The sequence below is a fragment of the Hippoglossus stenolepis genome, chromosome 7, assembly GCF_022539355.2.
Source record: "Hippoglossus stenolepis isolate QCI-W04-F060 chromosome 7, HSTE1.2, whole genome shotgun sequence".
Taxonomy (NCBI): Eukaryota; Metazoa; Chordata; class Actinopteri; order Pleuronectiformes; family Pleuronectidae; genus Hippoglossus; species Hippoglossus stenolepis.
Window position 1 is genome coordinate 18,092,269 of NC_061489.1, and position 16,392 is coordinate 18,108,660.

General features: G+C 39.3%; 2 protein-coding genes across 9 annotated transcripts; both read right to left on the reverse strand.

The window, feature by feature from the left end:
• Positions 1-1,696: 1,696 nt before the first annotated feature.
• On the reverse strand, positions 1,697-9,703 carry rab41 (RAB41, member RAS oncogene family). 5 transcript variants are annotated; one of them, XR_004697165.2, is made up of 9 exons: positions 9,505-9,703; positions 8,364-8,422; positions 7,317-7,370; positions 6,326-6,431; positions 5,892-6,003; positions 5,367-5,460; positions 4,889-4,982; positions 3,960-4,026; positions 3,645-3,720 (listed from the first exon to the last, which is right to left on the reverse strand). XR_004697165.2 is itself a non-coding variant. In XM_035160825.2 (8 exons), the coding sequence occupies exons 1-8, from the start codon at positions 9,581-9,583 to the stop codon at positions 3,656-3,658; spliced, it is 636 nt and encodes a 211-aa protein (XP_035016716.1). In that variant the 5' UTR covers positions 9,584-9,699; the 3' UTR covers positions 1,697-3,655. The 5 variants fall into 5 exon arrangements, 4 of the variants coding, with proteins under 4 accessions (XP_035016716.1, XP_035016714.1, XP_035016718.1 ...); XM_035160825.2 differs by lacking the exon at positions 5,367-5,460 and having other exon boundaries at positions 1,697-3,720; positions 9,505-9,699; XM_035160823.2 differs by lacking the exon at positions 4,889-4,982 and having other exon boundaries at positions 1,697-3,720; positions 9,505-9,699.
• An 888-nt stretch (positions 9,704-10,591) lies between these two features.
• Positions 10,592-16,306, reverse strand: arr3b (arrestin 3b, retinal (X-arrestin)). Of its 4 annotated transcripts, none has more exons than XM_047340493.1 (18): positions 16,133-16,291; positions 15,667-15,700; positions 14,341-14,371; positions 14,125-14,185; positions 13,985-14,029; positions 13,702-13,895; positions 13,492-13,551; positions 13,314-13,390; positions 13,042-13,177; positions 12,864-12,948; positions 12,639-12,711; positions 12,262-12,399; positions 12,025-12,102; positions 11,908-11,931; positions 11,766-11,815; positions 11,632-11,635; positions 11,490-11,519; positions 10,592-11,014 (listed from the first exon to the last, which is right to left on the reverse strand). In XM_047340493.1, the coding sequence occupies exons 2-17, from the start codon at positions 15,672-15,674 to the stop codon at positions 11,507-11,509; spliced, it is 1,077 nt and encodes a 358-aa protein (XP_047196449.1). In that variant the 5' UTR covers positions 15,675-15,700; positions 16,133-16,291; the 3' UTR covers positions 10,592-11,014; positions 11,490-11,506. The 4 variants fall into 4 exon arrangements, with proteins under 4 accessions (XP_047196449.1, XP_047196448.1, XP_035016925.1 ...); XM_047340492.1 differs by having other exon boundaries at positions 10,592-11,011; positions 16,133-16,290; XM_035161034.2 differs by lacking the exon at positions 11,490-11,519 and having other exon boundaries at positions 16,133-16,306.
• Positions 16,307-16,392: the final 86 nt, after the last annotated feature.

The window sequence follows — 16,392 nt, forward strand, 5'->3', positions numbered from 1 at the left end:
AAAAGGAAAATAAATTGTAGTTAATCTCTGTGTATGTCTGTGTTTATCTATCCATCTATCCGTCTATCTCTGTGTCTATCTATCTGTCTATCTATCTGTCTATCTATCTATCTATCCGTCTGTCTATCTTGCAAATATCACACTCCAGCAATAGGCTTTAGTGTGATATGTAGCCTACGGTTGGCTAGAACCTTTATCATCATATGTTATTAAAAGAAATAAGTTAACATTTGAAATTGTGACAGTCTCTATTTAAAACTGCCCGAAAAAAACTGCTGAACTGTATTGATGCCTGAGCCTATATTATTATTGAAACTGTCATAAATTGTTGTAAAATGTATACTTCAATAAAAAAATGTGTTTCAACAATATTTACATAATAATGAAGGGCAAAGAAAAAGTATCAGATGTTAAAGGCAGATCAATAATTTAATACACATGAACGTTAATCATAAAAACATCTGTGTTGGCTGAAAAGTTTGGTGTCAGGCGCTTATGAGATGAAAATACTCTGAGTGACATTTGACCAGTCCACATGAGAAGCTGCTATATAAGGCTGGTTGTAAAATGATGTGAATCGGTTTATAAGTGGAACACGACAACGTGTGTACCAACATTTTCTGAGTTACTTTTCTGACTTGAGGGCGGTTGTGTGAATCTCCCCAGTCGGGATCTAATTTTTCTGATTACTCTGACAGCACATGAACGCACTGACAGTATCAGACAGCTGCTTTGGGCCTGAGCTGAGAGAAAGTGAAACAAGCGGAGACATGTGTGGGCTGACCACTGTGGGCTGCTGCAGGGAGTGGGTTGGTGTTAACCGCTCAGTATAACAACTGTAAATGTTAAACATAAACAGCACAATAAGATTAAATCACTGGTTAAATATTACCGTCACGTTGACCTGAGTGCTTCCTCTTAGACTGGGCCTAGAGTCAGTTTTAACAACTCATGAAAGGTTCAAATTAAAACTGAATTTAGTTCCGATTGCATATAATAACTTATTTAAGATGTGTTTGTTTTATGTTGGTAAAGATTCACATGGGATTTTGATGATATTGCTTTTTTATTTGAATGACTTATTGTGATAAAGTCCAAGTTAAGATGATAAACAAAATTAAAAACCATAAATACAAAAGAATAGATATTCTGCTTCTACATCAGCTGTGGATTTTTCAAACAAAGTCCCTGTATATCTGTATGTATGTATATCCTTAGCATGTTGAAATGAATACCCACCACACAGCGACTACACAAACTCACTCACCCGACAAAACTGAAATTGTTTGCATAATTAAATTGGTCTAAATGTTGAATCCCAAGAATAAGAATGATGAATTTCTGCTGAATAGTTTCAGTGTTACGTCACAGGCACAACATAGTTTTGTTTAAAGATGTGGCTCCTTCAATGTAATGTAACCTCATGTTCATACTTGGCCACACCTTTCTGTTGGAACACCGGTGATGTGTTGCCAAATGATTAGCAAGTCCTGTTTGCGGTGACACACAATTTCCTTGGCTTCAATTCAGGTGCTGTGTCATTAACTGTACCGACAAATAAGAACATATAAATGTTTATTAAGATGACGCATCCGAAATAAGATAAATCATCAATGTGCCATACAACTGATACCATATAATAGTGTAATACCTTTTCCTACAACAGGGCTTCACAAAGCAAGGCATGACAGATGTGGATGTTTTGGTGAAATATCTTTATTTAATTCCACGTGATAGGTCTACACTTGTGTTTCATTAACTCTCCTTTTTATACATCAGATAGTAATAGTACATTATTCACACAAACGTTGCTAAACACGAGTAGACAGCATATTTCAAATGGACAGACACAATTCAGAAGAGCACAAAGCTGAGTATTTAATCAGTGACAAGTAATAGAAGAGCTGCTCATGTTAAAATGGTTGTTTAATGTAATTAAATACTTAATTTTTAAATCCATTTTTAAAACGCCGACATCTCAAAACAAGCTACAGCAAACGACCAGTGTCTTTTGTTGTGCTATGACCAGTTAGTTGGTTTGTGTTGTGTGTGAGTGTGTGTTCGAGTGAGTGTGTGTGTGCGCCTGGAGACCCTGCAGACTCCACCTGCGACTGTAAACCAAACTACCGACTACACAAACAAGTGATTCTTTGCAGCGTGACGGAAAACAAAACATTACCAGGCCTCAATGTCGCCTTTAGTTGGGGTCGCAGCAGACACGCAAAAAATAAATAAAATAAACTTTTAACATGCGTGTCAGCGTCTGCACTTTTGGTCGAGCGTACAATGTCATCTTTATGTCCAAGTTACAAAATAAATAAACACAAAAACCCAACAGTCCTGCACAGGCAATAGCAATACAGCAAAAAAGGTTACTGCAACTAACTTTCTCTGCACTTTTTACAGCAAGGTTGTTAGTAAGCGTCGGCTGAATCTGAGGACAAACTCTTTATCTACCAGCTCTACAAAACAACGAGTGAAGCCATGAACCAGTCAGCAGGCTTCTTTTATATTTTACAATATTGTGGCTTGATTCAGTGCACAACGTTGGTGAACAAACAAGCAAGGCATCTGTGTTCTTATCCATATAAATCCTGCATGGTGAGCATGCTGCATGTTCTTGCAATAGTGTAAATCGACACAACACAAATGATCAATGAGATGGTGGGTGCGTCATAACCTCCAAAGTGACAACTTTCCATCAGCGTTGACCAAAACTGAACACTGGCTCTTTTTATTTCAAACCTTGGGGGAAATCTAATGACTGAAAACTCCTCTTCAGGTGTGTTAGTATGCGTGAAGCCTATTAAACGTAGGAAAGACCGTCGCTGTAGTTCTAATACAGACATAGCTGAAAGTTAGTAGCCATTCTAATGAGCTTGGGATGGCTTGCCTTTAAAATAAAAATGTATATAACTTGGTTACACATCCCTTTTGCAGCCACCTTTTAATAAGGCCTCAAATCATGAATTTTGTCTGCTAACATGCCGTTGTATTAGTCAGTTCGAGCTGACAGATGTATTAGATATAAACTATAGCTAATAAATGGACCATTAACCCTCCTCAATAAAGAGGATTCCTTTAAGCCAAGTGTGGTAACATGATGATTAACAATGACGTAAATTTCACTGGTAAGTTCCTGTCTCTTCTTCCTCAAAATAAGACAAAGTATAAAAAGAAAAAGATATCTGAGATGTACAATATCTGAGATAATTAAATCCAAAAAAGTTAAATACAACGGGCTGATAACTCAACCTTGCAGAGTCATTAAAAATAAATCCCAAGCAGTTTTACTTTACAACAATGACGAGAGTAACAGCACTAAGATTCGGAACTGTGCAATAACTCAAGAGCGGTTAGCTATGACGGTCGGCAGTCCTATATAATGCCATGCAACTGGATGAAAATCTCAACATATCATTGAACTTATTCCTTGTTTTAAACGTTTACTTTTTAAAACATTTTTTTCCCCAGATAATCTGCTTCAATACAGTAATGCACATCCACACGGATACTCTGAAAAGTCACTGAGTTGAAAAGGGAAAAAAAGACAGGTCCTCCATCCCAATGGCAATGCGCCAAGGGTGGGGAGAGTGGCCACTGAGAGACAAGCTGTTGGTGGGGAGGACACAGGCGGGGGTGGGGGTGAGGTGTACTAGCATGAGCAGCTGCTCTCGGTGACAGTCATCTCTGGCTGTTTCTCCAGTTTGATGTCGATCACTGAGAAGGCCTGGTTAAGCAACATATTAGATGAATGTGCAAATTTCACTTCAGTATTTTCTGCAGTGCTATCAAGTTGCAATCTCAACTGTGAATAATTGTTCTGCTCTGCACAGGAAACTAAGTCACTTCTTACCAGGTTGCAAATTTCCCTACAATAAAAGTAATGAAGTCTCAACTATAATAATAGTTGACAATAGTTTGACAACATCGGTTGAAAGCAGCTTTAAAAAGGATACTGTCCTCTTTGCTTTTCTCCGGTGTGCTATCCATCCCTGGCAATGCGGCAGCAACACGACGGAACAGCTGCAAAACAAAGAGAGAATTAAATACAGTTGAGATGGGATATAAAGTAAAATGCTTTTAAATAGGGATGGATGATATGCGTAAATCTATTATGGTGCATGTAAATTCATTACTTTGACACTAAGATATACTTGATATAGTAAGTAATACTAATACTAATCCTGTAATTTGAACATGGAAACTGTTTAAACATAAGATAACCTGCCAGCAATGTTTGTTTTTGACTACTTCAGTGTCCAAAAAATGAAAAAGATCTTTATTTAACTGAAGCAAAATCTTATAATAAGCCAATACTGATGTAATGTAGTCCTTCTGATTAATTTGTAACAATACCCACAATATCCAAATAAATAGGAATCAATAAAAATTTTACTGTTTTTGATTTACAATATATATCATATCAACCAGCCCTACTGTCAATATCAATCTACACGGTACAGACAGAGAGTGATCACTCCTAAATCATGTTTTATTTAATCACAGGCAAACACGAGAAGCAGTTGAAGCAGAGACACAAATTGTAACTGACATTGCTGAGTTGAGATAAGAGCATGAACGTGAAGGTTGCCGTGCCAACATCCTCCACAGAGCAAGTCCATTATATTCACAGAAACATTCGTAAAGCTGCAGAATTTGCAGTGAATCAGACAAAAATATAAATTGATCAACACGGAAAAAAGTAACGGTAAACTTGTGCAGAACGAGTGAACCGATACGCCTGTGGAGGGAAAACACATCTGATACGGACACTGCTAGGATGATGTTGTGATGAGCCATTGGAGGGGAAAGTAGACGGAAGGAGTTAAATGTAGACTTTGAGGGCAGAATCAGCTCAATTACCCTGAGAGAGCAGAATCTCTACCTGTTTGACATTGTAGCCAGTCTTTGCGCTGGTTTCAATGAACATGACATTCAGTTCCTTAGCTCTCTGCTCGCCCTCCTCCGTGGTGATCTGTCTGCTCAGGTAAAAGCAAAAGGGGGGAAGATGGACGAACAGACAGATGTGGAAAGAAGCATCGCAAAGAGGACCGGCCAAGAGGGGAGGGACGAGATGGAGAGAGAGAGAAACAAAGAGAGCTCAGCACAGGATCTTGTTTGGGGTTAAAAAGGAGAGAGGTTAGTTTAGTTCTAACACACACAGATAGAGAGGAAGACGAAGGAAGATGAGGCAGCAGGAAATCGACCCCTGAGGTCACTCATTCGTTCACCAGCCACACTCTGATCCGTATAATGAATACATGGAGGAGATGTCACAGCTGCACCTCCCTGACCTATAAGACGTTATGACCTGTGCTGGAAACTTGTCAGTATTACACCTGCAGCTGTTGCTAGACACCAACCTGTTTGACGTTATAGCCAGCCTTGGCACTGGTCTCTATGTACATCACATTGAGCTCACGAGCTTTCCTCTCTGCCGCCTCAACAGAAACTTGCCTGCCATGGTCCCGGGAAGGGAGGGGGAGGGAGTGGTGTTCAGTGTGGTGTTGAGGGGAAACACACAAAAAAAAAAAAAAATCAAGATGACATGGAGAGAACAGACCAGGAAAGAGAACAAAAAAACATAAAGAAAAGGGAAAAAAGCCGAAATAAGGTCAAAATTATGTGAAATAAAATTGTGAAAAAAAACTACTTAAAATCACTGAAGTATGCAAAAATACAGAGGGATGATAAAGTCAAAACTGGATGAGATGCACTGAAGGGAAGAAAAGTGGGATTCCAGGCATTGGCAGAGTTTTTATACTAAAATACTTAATGCTACCCATTTCCTTATCCTCAAAGAATTATAAAATTACAAGCTATATATCAATCTTTGTAAACGTAATAAGAAAATAAGAATCATTCACACATCTCACACAACCTTGTACCTTTTATCCGCCAAGTCTGTTTTGTTCCCAACAAGCATGATAATGACATCACTTCCTCTCTCTGTTCTAACATCGTCGATCCACTTTGAGGTTTGCTGGAATGAATTTAGATCTGTGGATGTAAATACACAAAAAATTACTGTACATCACAAATCTGTGTAGGCCCACAAACAATAAAACATTTTGTATATTAGTTGTAGTTAAAAGTGTGCACAAGCAATTAGAAGTTTCAATTAAACATTAAAGCATCTTATGTAAGGAAAGCTCAAAGACATACGTATGTTAGTAAGCAAGAGGATAAGGAGAGAAGCTTGAAAAAGAAAAATACTTAGAAATGTTGAGAGTTATTGGCAGAAACACATAACATTTAAACTATGCCAATATTGCATTATCTAGCTAAAGACACCGAGTGAAAGAGTACAGCCCGGACTCACTGGTGATGTCATAAACAACCACAGCAATGGTAGAGTCACGGATGTAGCTGGGAATTAGGCTACGAAAACGCTCCTGTCCAGCAGTGTCCCAAAGCTGGAGCCGGACCTGAGGATTTGAACGGAGGAGACAAGGAGAAGGACAAGGAGGTGGAGATAAAGAGAGGAAAGGCAGGACAAGGAGACAGAAAACGGGACAGACATGAAAGAACTGCGAGCCAAGCGGTGGAGATGAAAATGGCGTTTTATGGAGGAATGGCGAGAGTCACTCGAATGCGGCGTGGTCAGAGATGACCAGTGTTATGCGATAAGACATGTGAAAAGAGGCCATGCTGAGTCATTGTTGAGGCTGATTCAGAGGATATTTTCCATTATTCATTTCTTTCCAACAACCTCGTATGTGACAGAATTTAGAAAGCACAGACCCCCCTGGACACTGCTGGAGAAAATAGCATCACCATGGCTGATACAGTCAGGAGTATATCGTCACTTTACTGTCCAGTGGGGTTTGCCAGACTAGTAGATGCTCTTCTACGCCCTCTCATACATTAAGTGAAGGACAAGGAGGTGAGGCTATGATACCTACTGGCTATATCATAAACCACCACAGCAGCAGCTGAGTCGCGGATGTAACTGGGGATGAGGCTGCGGAAGCGTTCCTGTCCGGCTGTGTCCCAGAGCTGCAGCCGAATCTGTGGCCAGTCGCAAAATGAATGTGGCAATTGGGAGTGGGCGCGGGGGGGATTTCATGACCCAGCCAGGGGATGGAAGGAAAACAAAAACTTGAATGAAAATGAAAACAATGGGAACTAAAAACATGATCACATGTGTAACAAAATGAATGGTAAAATCTAGGATAATGTCAAAACACAATGTGAAATGGTGAAAGTGAAATAAATGGTGGCTACTGCATAAAGAGCAGATGAGAAGTGTTCAGGCTGTTTTAAAACTATAGTAATGGGAATGATGAGAATAACAATAAAACAAGGCTTACCGTGCGATCTTCTAGGTACATGGTTTTTGACAAAAAGTCAATGCCAATTGTTGCCTGTAATAGAATAATTCCATTAAATCATCATTTACAGTTAATACACTTTGATAAAACAATTGTGTAATACAAACATTATCTACAGACAAATAAGGTGGGACTAAAGGATCATGGAAAAATGGAAAGAGCCTTTTCTCTGTGTACAAGTACATCTATGCTAAATATCATGTGTATATAGTCGTTACTTGTGGTTCAGGTCAGGCTGCATGATGTGCAAAATATCTATTTTATGGAAATCAAGTTATTCCAAGATGCACAAAAATCAATTAAAAAGAAATGTAAAAACTGCCTTGAAACTCTGGTCAACATGTTGTGAATGTAGAAATCGCATCTATGAAAGCTGCTACTGATCTAAAGTCTGGTTTGGCAGTAGAAATATTATTATATATTATTATCACTGGTTATTAGTCGACTGAGACAATGGTGTATGAATTCTACTTTAATCGGTCCATCTCTGTCGGGTAGCTAACTCTAGCTAACCAGCTGTGTGCAGATGTGAGGCTGATGTCTTCTCAACACACATGAAATAATGAGTAGATTCAGGTTTCTGCACTGAAAGTGAATGTCTGGACTTTGTTGAAGCATCTGCTCATTAGAGTCCATGCATAGCTATAAGGGTTGCATTTTTTAACTTGCCTAGATATTTGATGGCACCCTTAAAAGTTTTGCACATATAGAGATTTATTTATCCTATTTTGATGGTTTTGCTTTTGCCAAGGAAAAGAAGTATTTGGTCCAAATGGAATTGTTTTAATGATGAACCTGTAATGTGCACTTTACACAACGATTATATTAATCTGATATAACTGAATTTACCGCAATTATCAATAGTCATTAATTCATCTAAATTAATCAATGCTGAACACTGACATTGAATTGGGAAAGCCGTGCTGATATCCACCTGAATTTAACAAGTCACAACCTCTCTTATGATAAAGGGCCATTTAATCCATTTACATTAATAATCACATCATGTAGAACACATATCTTTACCTGATAAGTGTTGTCGAAGCTGTCATACATAAACCTGGTGATGAGCGAGGTCTTCCCAACTGTGCAAACACAATGACATCAACTTAAAAAAAAATCTAATCATCGCAGATCAATTCAATCGGCTGTTAAGATTAAACCCCCTCATGTATCCGAAGTGATTTTGTAAGACAGGCGGAGGGAGAGGAGATCAACATGACTCAGTGACGTGGTGAGTTCATTCACTGCTGTGGACGCTGAACCCACACGCTGAGCTGGCAGTATGGGTGGAGCCACACAAACATGGAAAATGAAAAGAGGCTCACTTCTCTCGTGTGTTTTCGCGATTTAACACCGCCATGTTAGACACAACTAACCCTACAACACAATCACGATTAGCCGATGTGGGTGTAAGTCCCAGTGAGCTGGTGACAAATGTTCCGGGGGGGGAAAGGCCGAATGGTCTGGACCCACCGGCCGACGTGGCTCTGCAAGGTGCCTCCGTCCGATGCTAGCGGCTAGTGAGTTGAGCTACGCTACACTGGCCGAGAGGATGGGCTCGATTCCCTTCACCTTCAATGGGATGCATTGTGTTGAAAAGCAACAAACTAATGACAACAATTCTGCGGTTTCTACTACGTAGCCAATATAAGCGGACGCTGGACGTCTTTAAGCTTGGCACAGCTAGCTGCTAGCTAGCTCAAAGTAGTTAGCCGGCTACATTTGCGTAAGTGGGATGAAGTCGGTGCATCACAGGCTAGTGGCCCGACTGAGAACCGTGGGCTTTTAATCAAAGTGACAACGAAATAATGTTAAGATAAAGTGTAACTCATATAAAACGTCAACATTACTCGTGGTGGCCATTCATCGAAAAGACGAAAAGCAAAGCATTTGACTAGCTTAACATTTTATATGCTAGCTAGCTAGCTCTGCAATGACATCATCCCCAGTGAGAGGAAACGTAATGTCCACAGTGATTGTGTCACCGTCCACTATCTTAAACCCCGTATTCAGACTGAAATGTTAACATCTACTTCTGTATCGTCACGGGCCGCTAATGTCCGGCTTCAGCCTCAGGGAGAGCCAGCTGCTAGCTAGCCGCAGAAGCTAGTTAGCCCATCTTAGCCACTTCTCCAAACACTCTCCCCGCATCCCAGCGACTCACCGCTCTGCTCGCCCAGGAAGACGAGCTTGAACTTTCGTAAAGGGTTGCCGAACTCCCCGCCGCCGGTCGTGGTTGACATTTTGGCAAAAAAAATAAACAGCTACTCGGCTAGCCTGGCTAACGATGCGTCCGGAGCGGAGAGGAGCGAGTAGTGTATCTTCCTCCTGCTTGGGGCAGCGCTATTGTTTTCTTTCACAAGCAGGAGGGAGAAACAGCGCCACCACGAGGCCACAGCCGAGAGATTTAAACAACTAACAAGGTACAGTCTCATTTTATGTCCAAACACGCAGCATGATTTATTTATTTCCACCGTTTTTAGCCAGAATCAAAGTAAATATTGACTCATATTGTGGTGCTGGGGGTTTTACTTTGGCACAGTGAGATCACTCAGATTTAGCGGCAGAGCCTTTAGTGAAATGTGTGCAAGACAGTGTCTTTAGTGTCTGTTTATAAAATATATAAAGGCAAAGAGAAAGGCTATAGAAATGCAGAACTGATGAAGCTTTGGGTGGAATATAATGGTGCATTCAGGATCAGGCTCAAGTGTCCAACATGGACAAGAAGCCTCCTTCTTTCATTCTGTGTTTGTGTAAATGTATGTGTTGATTAACTGACTCAAAATGTGATCGTAAGGACCTTGACTGAGACTTTACACTAACTTGTCTATATGTAATTATTGTTTAGTGTGGTGACTGTATTTCTATCATTGTCCATATTTAGTCATTCATTATTTTTTTAAGTTATATAATAAAGTAGTTCTGTGAGTTTGAAATGAAACTAAACTGAAAGGCAAGAAACAGATGGAGAGGAAGTCTCTCCAAACCAGCGGTAGAGGAAAAACATGGCATTTTTAACTTGGTGCAACTTTTCCGAGCAAAGCTTGTGTTTCCATGTGCCTCACCCTAACAAAACAATTGCTAACATATAAATAGAACTATATAAATTGGGTCTGTGCATAGAAAAAAACATTTTATGGGAAATTTATGTTTTTGTTTTAATTATGCTTTCACTTTTGTTCATGAAATTACGAAACAGTGTAACCAAATATTAATACTTGACATAAAATGAAGAAAGATAAAACGACTACTTGGGGGAAACGATGTGTTTATTTCCTTCTCTTGTCTTTAAAGAGTGAGTATTTGTGGGATATTTGTCCCACGACTGCACATTCAGTCAAAAATATTTCATGGCTCTAATGACACAGCAATAAAACATCAATAATAAATAGATCTCTGCATCGTCAGTTTTCATGACATATTTGAGGGGAAAGTCTAATATCTATGCTAGGGGACATTTCATCTCACAAAAGAAAAAAAAAGTACAACACATGTTTATTTCTATGCTACAATGGCATCCATCTGATGTCAGTCACATGTTCATGTGCCAGGGGAATTAGTAACTCTCTTCATTGGTGTTGAGTTCCCTTGTGTTCTGTGTTCTCTGACAGAGAAGTGATTTTCCTTGCTGGACATCTCATCCCTCCACGGACTCGATTGTGATGTCTGTCCTGCTGGCAAGAAACAACCGATTGTGTAAGTCCGACATTACACCATCTACTTTTATATGTAGTGAAGGGACAAGCAGGTCACATGATTCAAATTTAGCTTTTGCATATTGATATATATATCAATATGCAAATATAGTACTAGCCATCAAGTAGTATACATGCTGCTATTAGTAGCTACTGGAGATGCTTAGCAAAAAATTATCTTAATCAGCCAAATTTAATATTTCACACAGTGTAATGGGGTCATAAGGTCAAACAGTGCACTCATTTAAGGGCCATCACGTCTAACAATCTGTTGATTGTATTGACGATATGTGTCATGAGCTCGATCTAAAATCTGGGCCATCACGTCTAACAATCTGTTGCCTGTATAGACGAAAGCGTTTAAATCAGGTAAGTGTTTCATAGAGATGACGCGCGTTGTGGCCCTAACTTACAGTTAACACTGTAAAACGTGCTGAATCTTAGGTGACCTCACCTGAACTAAAGAGGCCTTTAATCCAATTTTCTGTTGTTCATAAAACACAAAAAAACACAGAGGCGAGAAGCATCAGCAGCATGTCCCAAACATCACAGCCACAGGTGAATGCATTTGTTTTCATAGAGACTTGTTTACTTACACTTCTGCTCATTGGACAGCGATGAAGTGCAATGAATGGATGAAAAGGGAGGACATAATATAAAAAAACATATTAATCAGATTAGTTATAGTTGAGTTTGAGTGAAATGTCTTTGGTTAAAACACTGCACTCACCTGCTGGTTTTGGGGACATCAGACACAGAGGAAGCTCCACAGAGACATCACTGAAAGTTAAACAATAAAAAGTTATAAATTATTAACATACTCTTCACTTAAATAACACACGATCACAAATGAAGTCAAAATCGGTATTTACCTTGCTGTAAGGCCACCCAGCAGGCTTTAGTGAGAGAAAAAAAAATTAATCATCAGTGTACGCCATTTTACATAATATGTATGTGAATGAATATGTGTTTATTCAGTTAAAACGTACCCTCCGCCGGACACGATCAGATTCACCTTGACTTTGTAGGAGACCATGATTCCCTGCATCTCCTTTTCTCCTTCACTCCTGCGAGGTGACAGAAATAGTTCACTTTTCACAGCTTGAGGATTAGGTATAAGACACGATAAGTGGATGACACAGTGTGGAGTTGTATCCCCACCACTCAATAAGAGGATGAAAACCTGTCGCGGGCTCACTGTAAGCCCTTTCACGACAGTGGCTTACAGGGTAGTGGAGGCGAGGTTGGTGCCCTCCTCTTTTAGCCGCCCGTCCACCGAGATACCGCGCTTCTCCGCGTTGCTGGCCAGCAGGGGGGTGATTTGGAAGGTCTTCTCCAGTGTAGAGTTGGCGTTTACTGTCTCACTGTGTAAAGCAGTGAATACATGTTTAACTTAAGTCATTATTTGCATTGGTTTAATTTTTCTTTAAACCATATTTTAAAATTTAATGTAAAAATGACAAATGACAAATGCTTACCAGTAATAGCAGTACACACAATTTAGGGATATGTTGATGTGAGAATAATTGTAAAGAAATACATTTACTTAAATTGATCAAAGTGAACCTGAAATTTTGCTAATCTGATACAAAGGAAGCCTCACTTGAACTCCTCAGTGCAAACTGCCTTGGTGTAAGTGTCAGATGAGTAGAGGACCACACTTGTTAGCTGCTCAACTAAAAAGAATGAAAAACAGTTCTGCGTTACTACAAACAGTGTGACTTGAACATATATACTTTACATACTCTCTCTTTCTTCTGAGATACACAAACACAATTCATTTAAAATTCAACTACCGTCTAGTTTAAAACTTTTCCTTGCTACTCACCTGAGACTTTGATATTCTTCACAACCTTAGCGGTTTCGTTGTTGATTTTTACTTTGACGGCGATAGGATCTCCATGGTAATATAGCTAAAAAAAAAAAGGGATTTCATTTGGAATAATTAAGCAATCATAATATAATCTGTGTAATGCCAAAAATACAGTTTCTACACTTAAATGTACCTCTTTTTCAAGGGAGGCCTCCAAGTGAAGTGGTTTGTCAGTCATCATGAACTGTTTGGAAATTTCCGCCTTGGGTCCGGGCTTGTTGTTAGCTGGTGCAAACTGTATTTTACGAATCATCAGGCGGCAAGTGTCCCTAACAAAAGATAAAAATTAAAAAACACGGTCAGGGTTCATTCTCCTTATGTCCTTCATTCTGATACAGTTTAAGAATGCAATAGAAGAATGCCAGGATTCTTCCGACCGTTTGGTTTGACTGTGGACATACTTACTTCTTTTCAACTTCTTCATCTGAGTTGTTAGGTGCGTTGGCAAGGTATGCTTTAACCTCAAAGTCCACGCCACAGGCCTACAACATAACAAGAGCCTAATAAATTACCTGGCAAACATTTAACATCCTGCATAAGAAAATATGAAAAGACATTTAAAAAAAATGAACTGTAATAGTACCTTGCCAGAATCGCTGGGCGCTGGCTGCAAGGCAACTGAGCACGGGAGATTTGTTGGCATCTGAAACAGGAAAAGACGAGGGACACTGATTAATGGAAATGATTTCAAAGTAAAGGTGACGTAAGGATGTGCTCTCGATCAATGTAACACTAGAGTGAAGGACAGGGGTATTTGATATGTTATGTAAAGAGTGAGTTAATTCCTCCTCACCTGGAAGGAAAAGGGACATCCTTGCTCTCCAACTTTCTTCATGAGCGATTCCTGCATTGGTGTTTTGGTCACGCTTTCACCTGTAGGTGGATACACCTGAATGCGCTTTATCCAGATGTCTCTCCTGAAGGACAGCCCAATGACATCCAATTCTTCGCTTCCATAGCGGAAGGCACAGGCGAGGTAGACATATACTACAATGGAACGTGTTTCCCATTAGTCTGGGTTGTGTAAATACAGGACTTATAACCTTCACCATTTACAGCAAATAAGATGAAAGTACCTTTTTTGCCTTCAAGACCAGCAGGGTCCACTTTAACTACCCCATCTGCAAATGAGAGATGAATCAACAGTGTCAGATTTCCTAGAGATGCACATGTATGTACGTATGTAAGGATGCAAAGCAGACACTGTGTCACACACCGACTACTTCCACTGAATCCACATGGTCCACAAAGTCTCTCTTCCCCAAGTACAGAGCAATCTGCGAAGAAGCGAAAAGCAGAAAACAGTCACTCCCACGCTAAGGTTACAAGAGTTTGAAAGTTATTTCTGGGAGTTGGAAGAGCTACACACAAAGTGCACTCCTCCCTAGACCTATGGGTGCCCTGTAATGACTATATTATAGAGGCCACTTACATGTCCATTGCCGCTGGTCTTCTTAAATACCCTGGAAAGAGGGAAAAAGTACAATTTTGTGAATCAGAATATAATTTCACAATTTTTTTTCACATTTTCACTCACTTAACCTATACTTGCTAAACACAAAAAAGGTTCTTCCTGGCTTATTTTATTACAATAATTCAATCGCTTTTCTTTTCAATTTCTAAAGTTGTCTTATGCCATTATTTTTATTTGATTCACCCACAACCTACCAGGGTTATCAATAGTTAACACTTGGACCTACAATTACCAAAGTAGCTGCTGCAAATGCTTCAAATATCTGAGTGTAGTAATTACTATCTATTACTATTTTATTGTCTCTATACTCTATTATACTGTATGCTGTACAATGACAATAAAGTTGAATCTAATCTAATGTCATTTCAAACTATAGGATAAACCCTATCCCTGAATCAGTGCCCTCACTCCCCACTCATGTAAGGATGGCTTAGTGCTAAGGATGGAAAATCAGCTGGACATAAGACTCAACTGGGATTTCCTAAGTCTGTACATAATTGTTAGTCACATTACATACAGTTTAAATTGTCCAGTTTTTCTCAATATGAAACTATTGCTTAGAAAATTCAATACATGGTGCTGTGGTGTTTTCTTGCAAAACTCTCTCAAGTCATCCTAGTTTCTTAATCAGTATCTCAGAGTATTGATTTAGTTTCTCAATAATCTTAGTATTGCATAACCTTGCGAGCGCAGGCCCGTTGCTCTATGTGACCATAAACAAACATGTAATCCTCAGTGGTGTTTGCCCCTGGGTGTGTGCCAAGTAATCCAATTAAAACTTTTCTTTTGCCCTTTAAACCGCTCCTCCGAGATCAAATCCAAACAATCCTTTTTTAATCAGGATTGATCCATTTCCTGGCCGACTCAAGTGTTTGAGGAATCACACAGACGCTGCATGTCTGTGCCGAGATGTGGAATTGCTACAGCAAAGCTACTCTGCATGTTTTCTTGTGAGGGAATTACGAGCATCTCTTGTTTAATTGAATGACTTGCTTTTCAAAACACAGTTTAATCAAAAAATAATCAAAGCCGTATTTTAAAAGCACATACATCATTTAAGAATATACACTTAGTTTTAATACAAAGAATTATAAACAGCCTAAAATATCACTGTGACAGTGGTATTCAAAAGCATTCACCTATAGATATATACATTTTTCCTTTTGTGGCATTTCAACACCTTTTAATAACTGGAATTATTGATTTATAACCTCTGAACTAAAGATGTTCCTCCGCAGGATAGTTGCTAAATATAAAGAATAAATCAATATCCTTTATACTCACTTTGACATGTTGATGGCAAAGTTATAGGTCCAGTCTGAAAACAATGAAGTACAAAAAAAAGTTATCAAAACATGTCATGCTGATAAAAGTAAGACAATTAGATGCACTGGTTATATTTTCTCTTTCAGTATATCAGTGAGTTTATTGTAGCATTTTAAAGAGGCATTTTCAAAAGGTTATAAAATAATGAATTATTAATTAATAACATTTCATCAGTTAAGGACTGTCCTTATCTCTGAATCACATCCTGCAATAAAAAGTACCTTTCTGATTATGAAAGAAAATACGTCTCAAACTTGGCATGTCAGACAAACTGTGTGGTTAAAGCACATGTTCCTGTGAAGCAAATTTTCAATAAATTCCGATGCTCCTCTGTGCAATTAAGAAAATACCATTATCTTGAGTTATTAACATCTCCATCTATTCCTAATGCGCCGTTGGTCAGCGAGAGAAATCGCTCACTTACCGAGCCCTCGGTTCTGTCAATGAATCTGCTCTGCTGCCTCCTGTAATCCGTCACTGTTGACAGTGTGTAGTTTGTGTGAGTGGCAATCACTGCCGCCTCCTGGCTTTTATACCATGACCTTCCAACCCAGGAGCCCTCCCTTCAGCTTACACGGCTTCTCAAAGACGGCTGTTTTAGAGAAAATCTGATTAATTCGTTAGATCACTACTGCTTTGGTCCGGGGGCGTGTGTAAAAATAATGTGTGTATGGGACTTCAGAG

What these genes read in the sequence shown, in the direction of transcription:
- rab41 (XM_035160825.2), bottom strand. Translation starts at nt 9,583, where the DNA reads ATGTCAACCACGACCGGCGGCGGGGAGTTCGGCAACCCTTTACGAAAG. An exon ending in CTTCCTGGGCGAGCAGAGCG is followed by an intron (nt 8,423 to 9,504) that starts GTGAGTCGCTGG and finishes GTGTTTGCACAG; the next exon opens with TTGGGAAGACCTCGCTCATC. An exon ending in GCTTCGACAACACTTATCAG is followed by an intron (nt 7,371 to 8,363) that starts GTAAAGATATGT and finishes ATTCTATTACAG; the next exon opens with GCAACAATTGGCATTGACTT.
- arr3b (XM_035161034.2), bottom strand. An exon ending in TGGTCTTGAAGGCAAAAAAG is followed by an intron (nt 13,896 to 13,984) that starts GTACTTTCATCT and finishes GTTCCATTGTAG; the next exon opens with TATATGTCTACCTCGCCTGT. An exon ending in GAAGAATATCAAAGTCTCAG is followed by an intron (nt 12,712 to 12,863) that starts GTGAGTAGCAAG and finishes CATTCTTTTTAG; the next exon opens with TTGAGCAGCTAACAAGTGTG.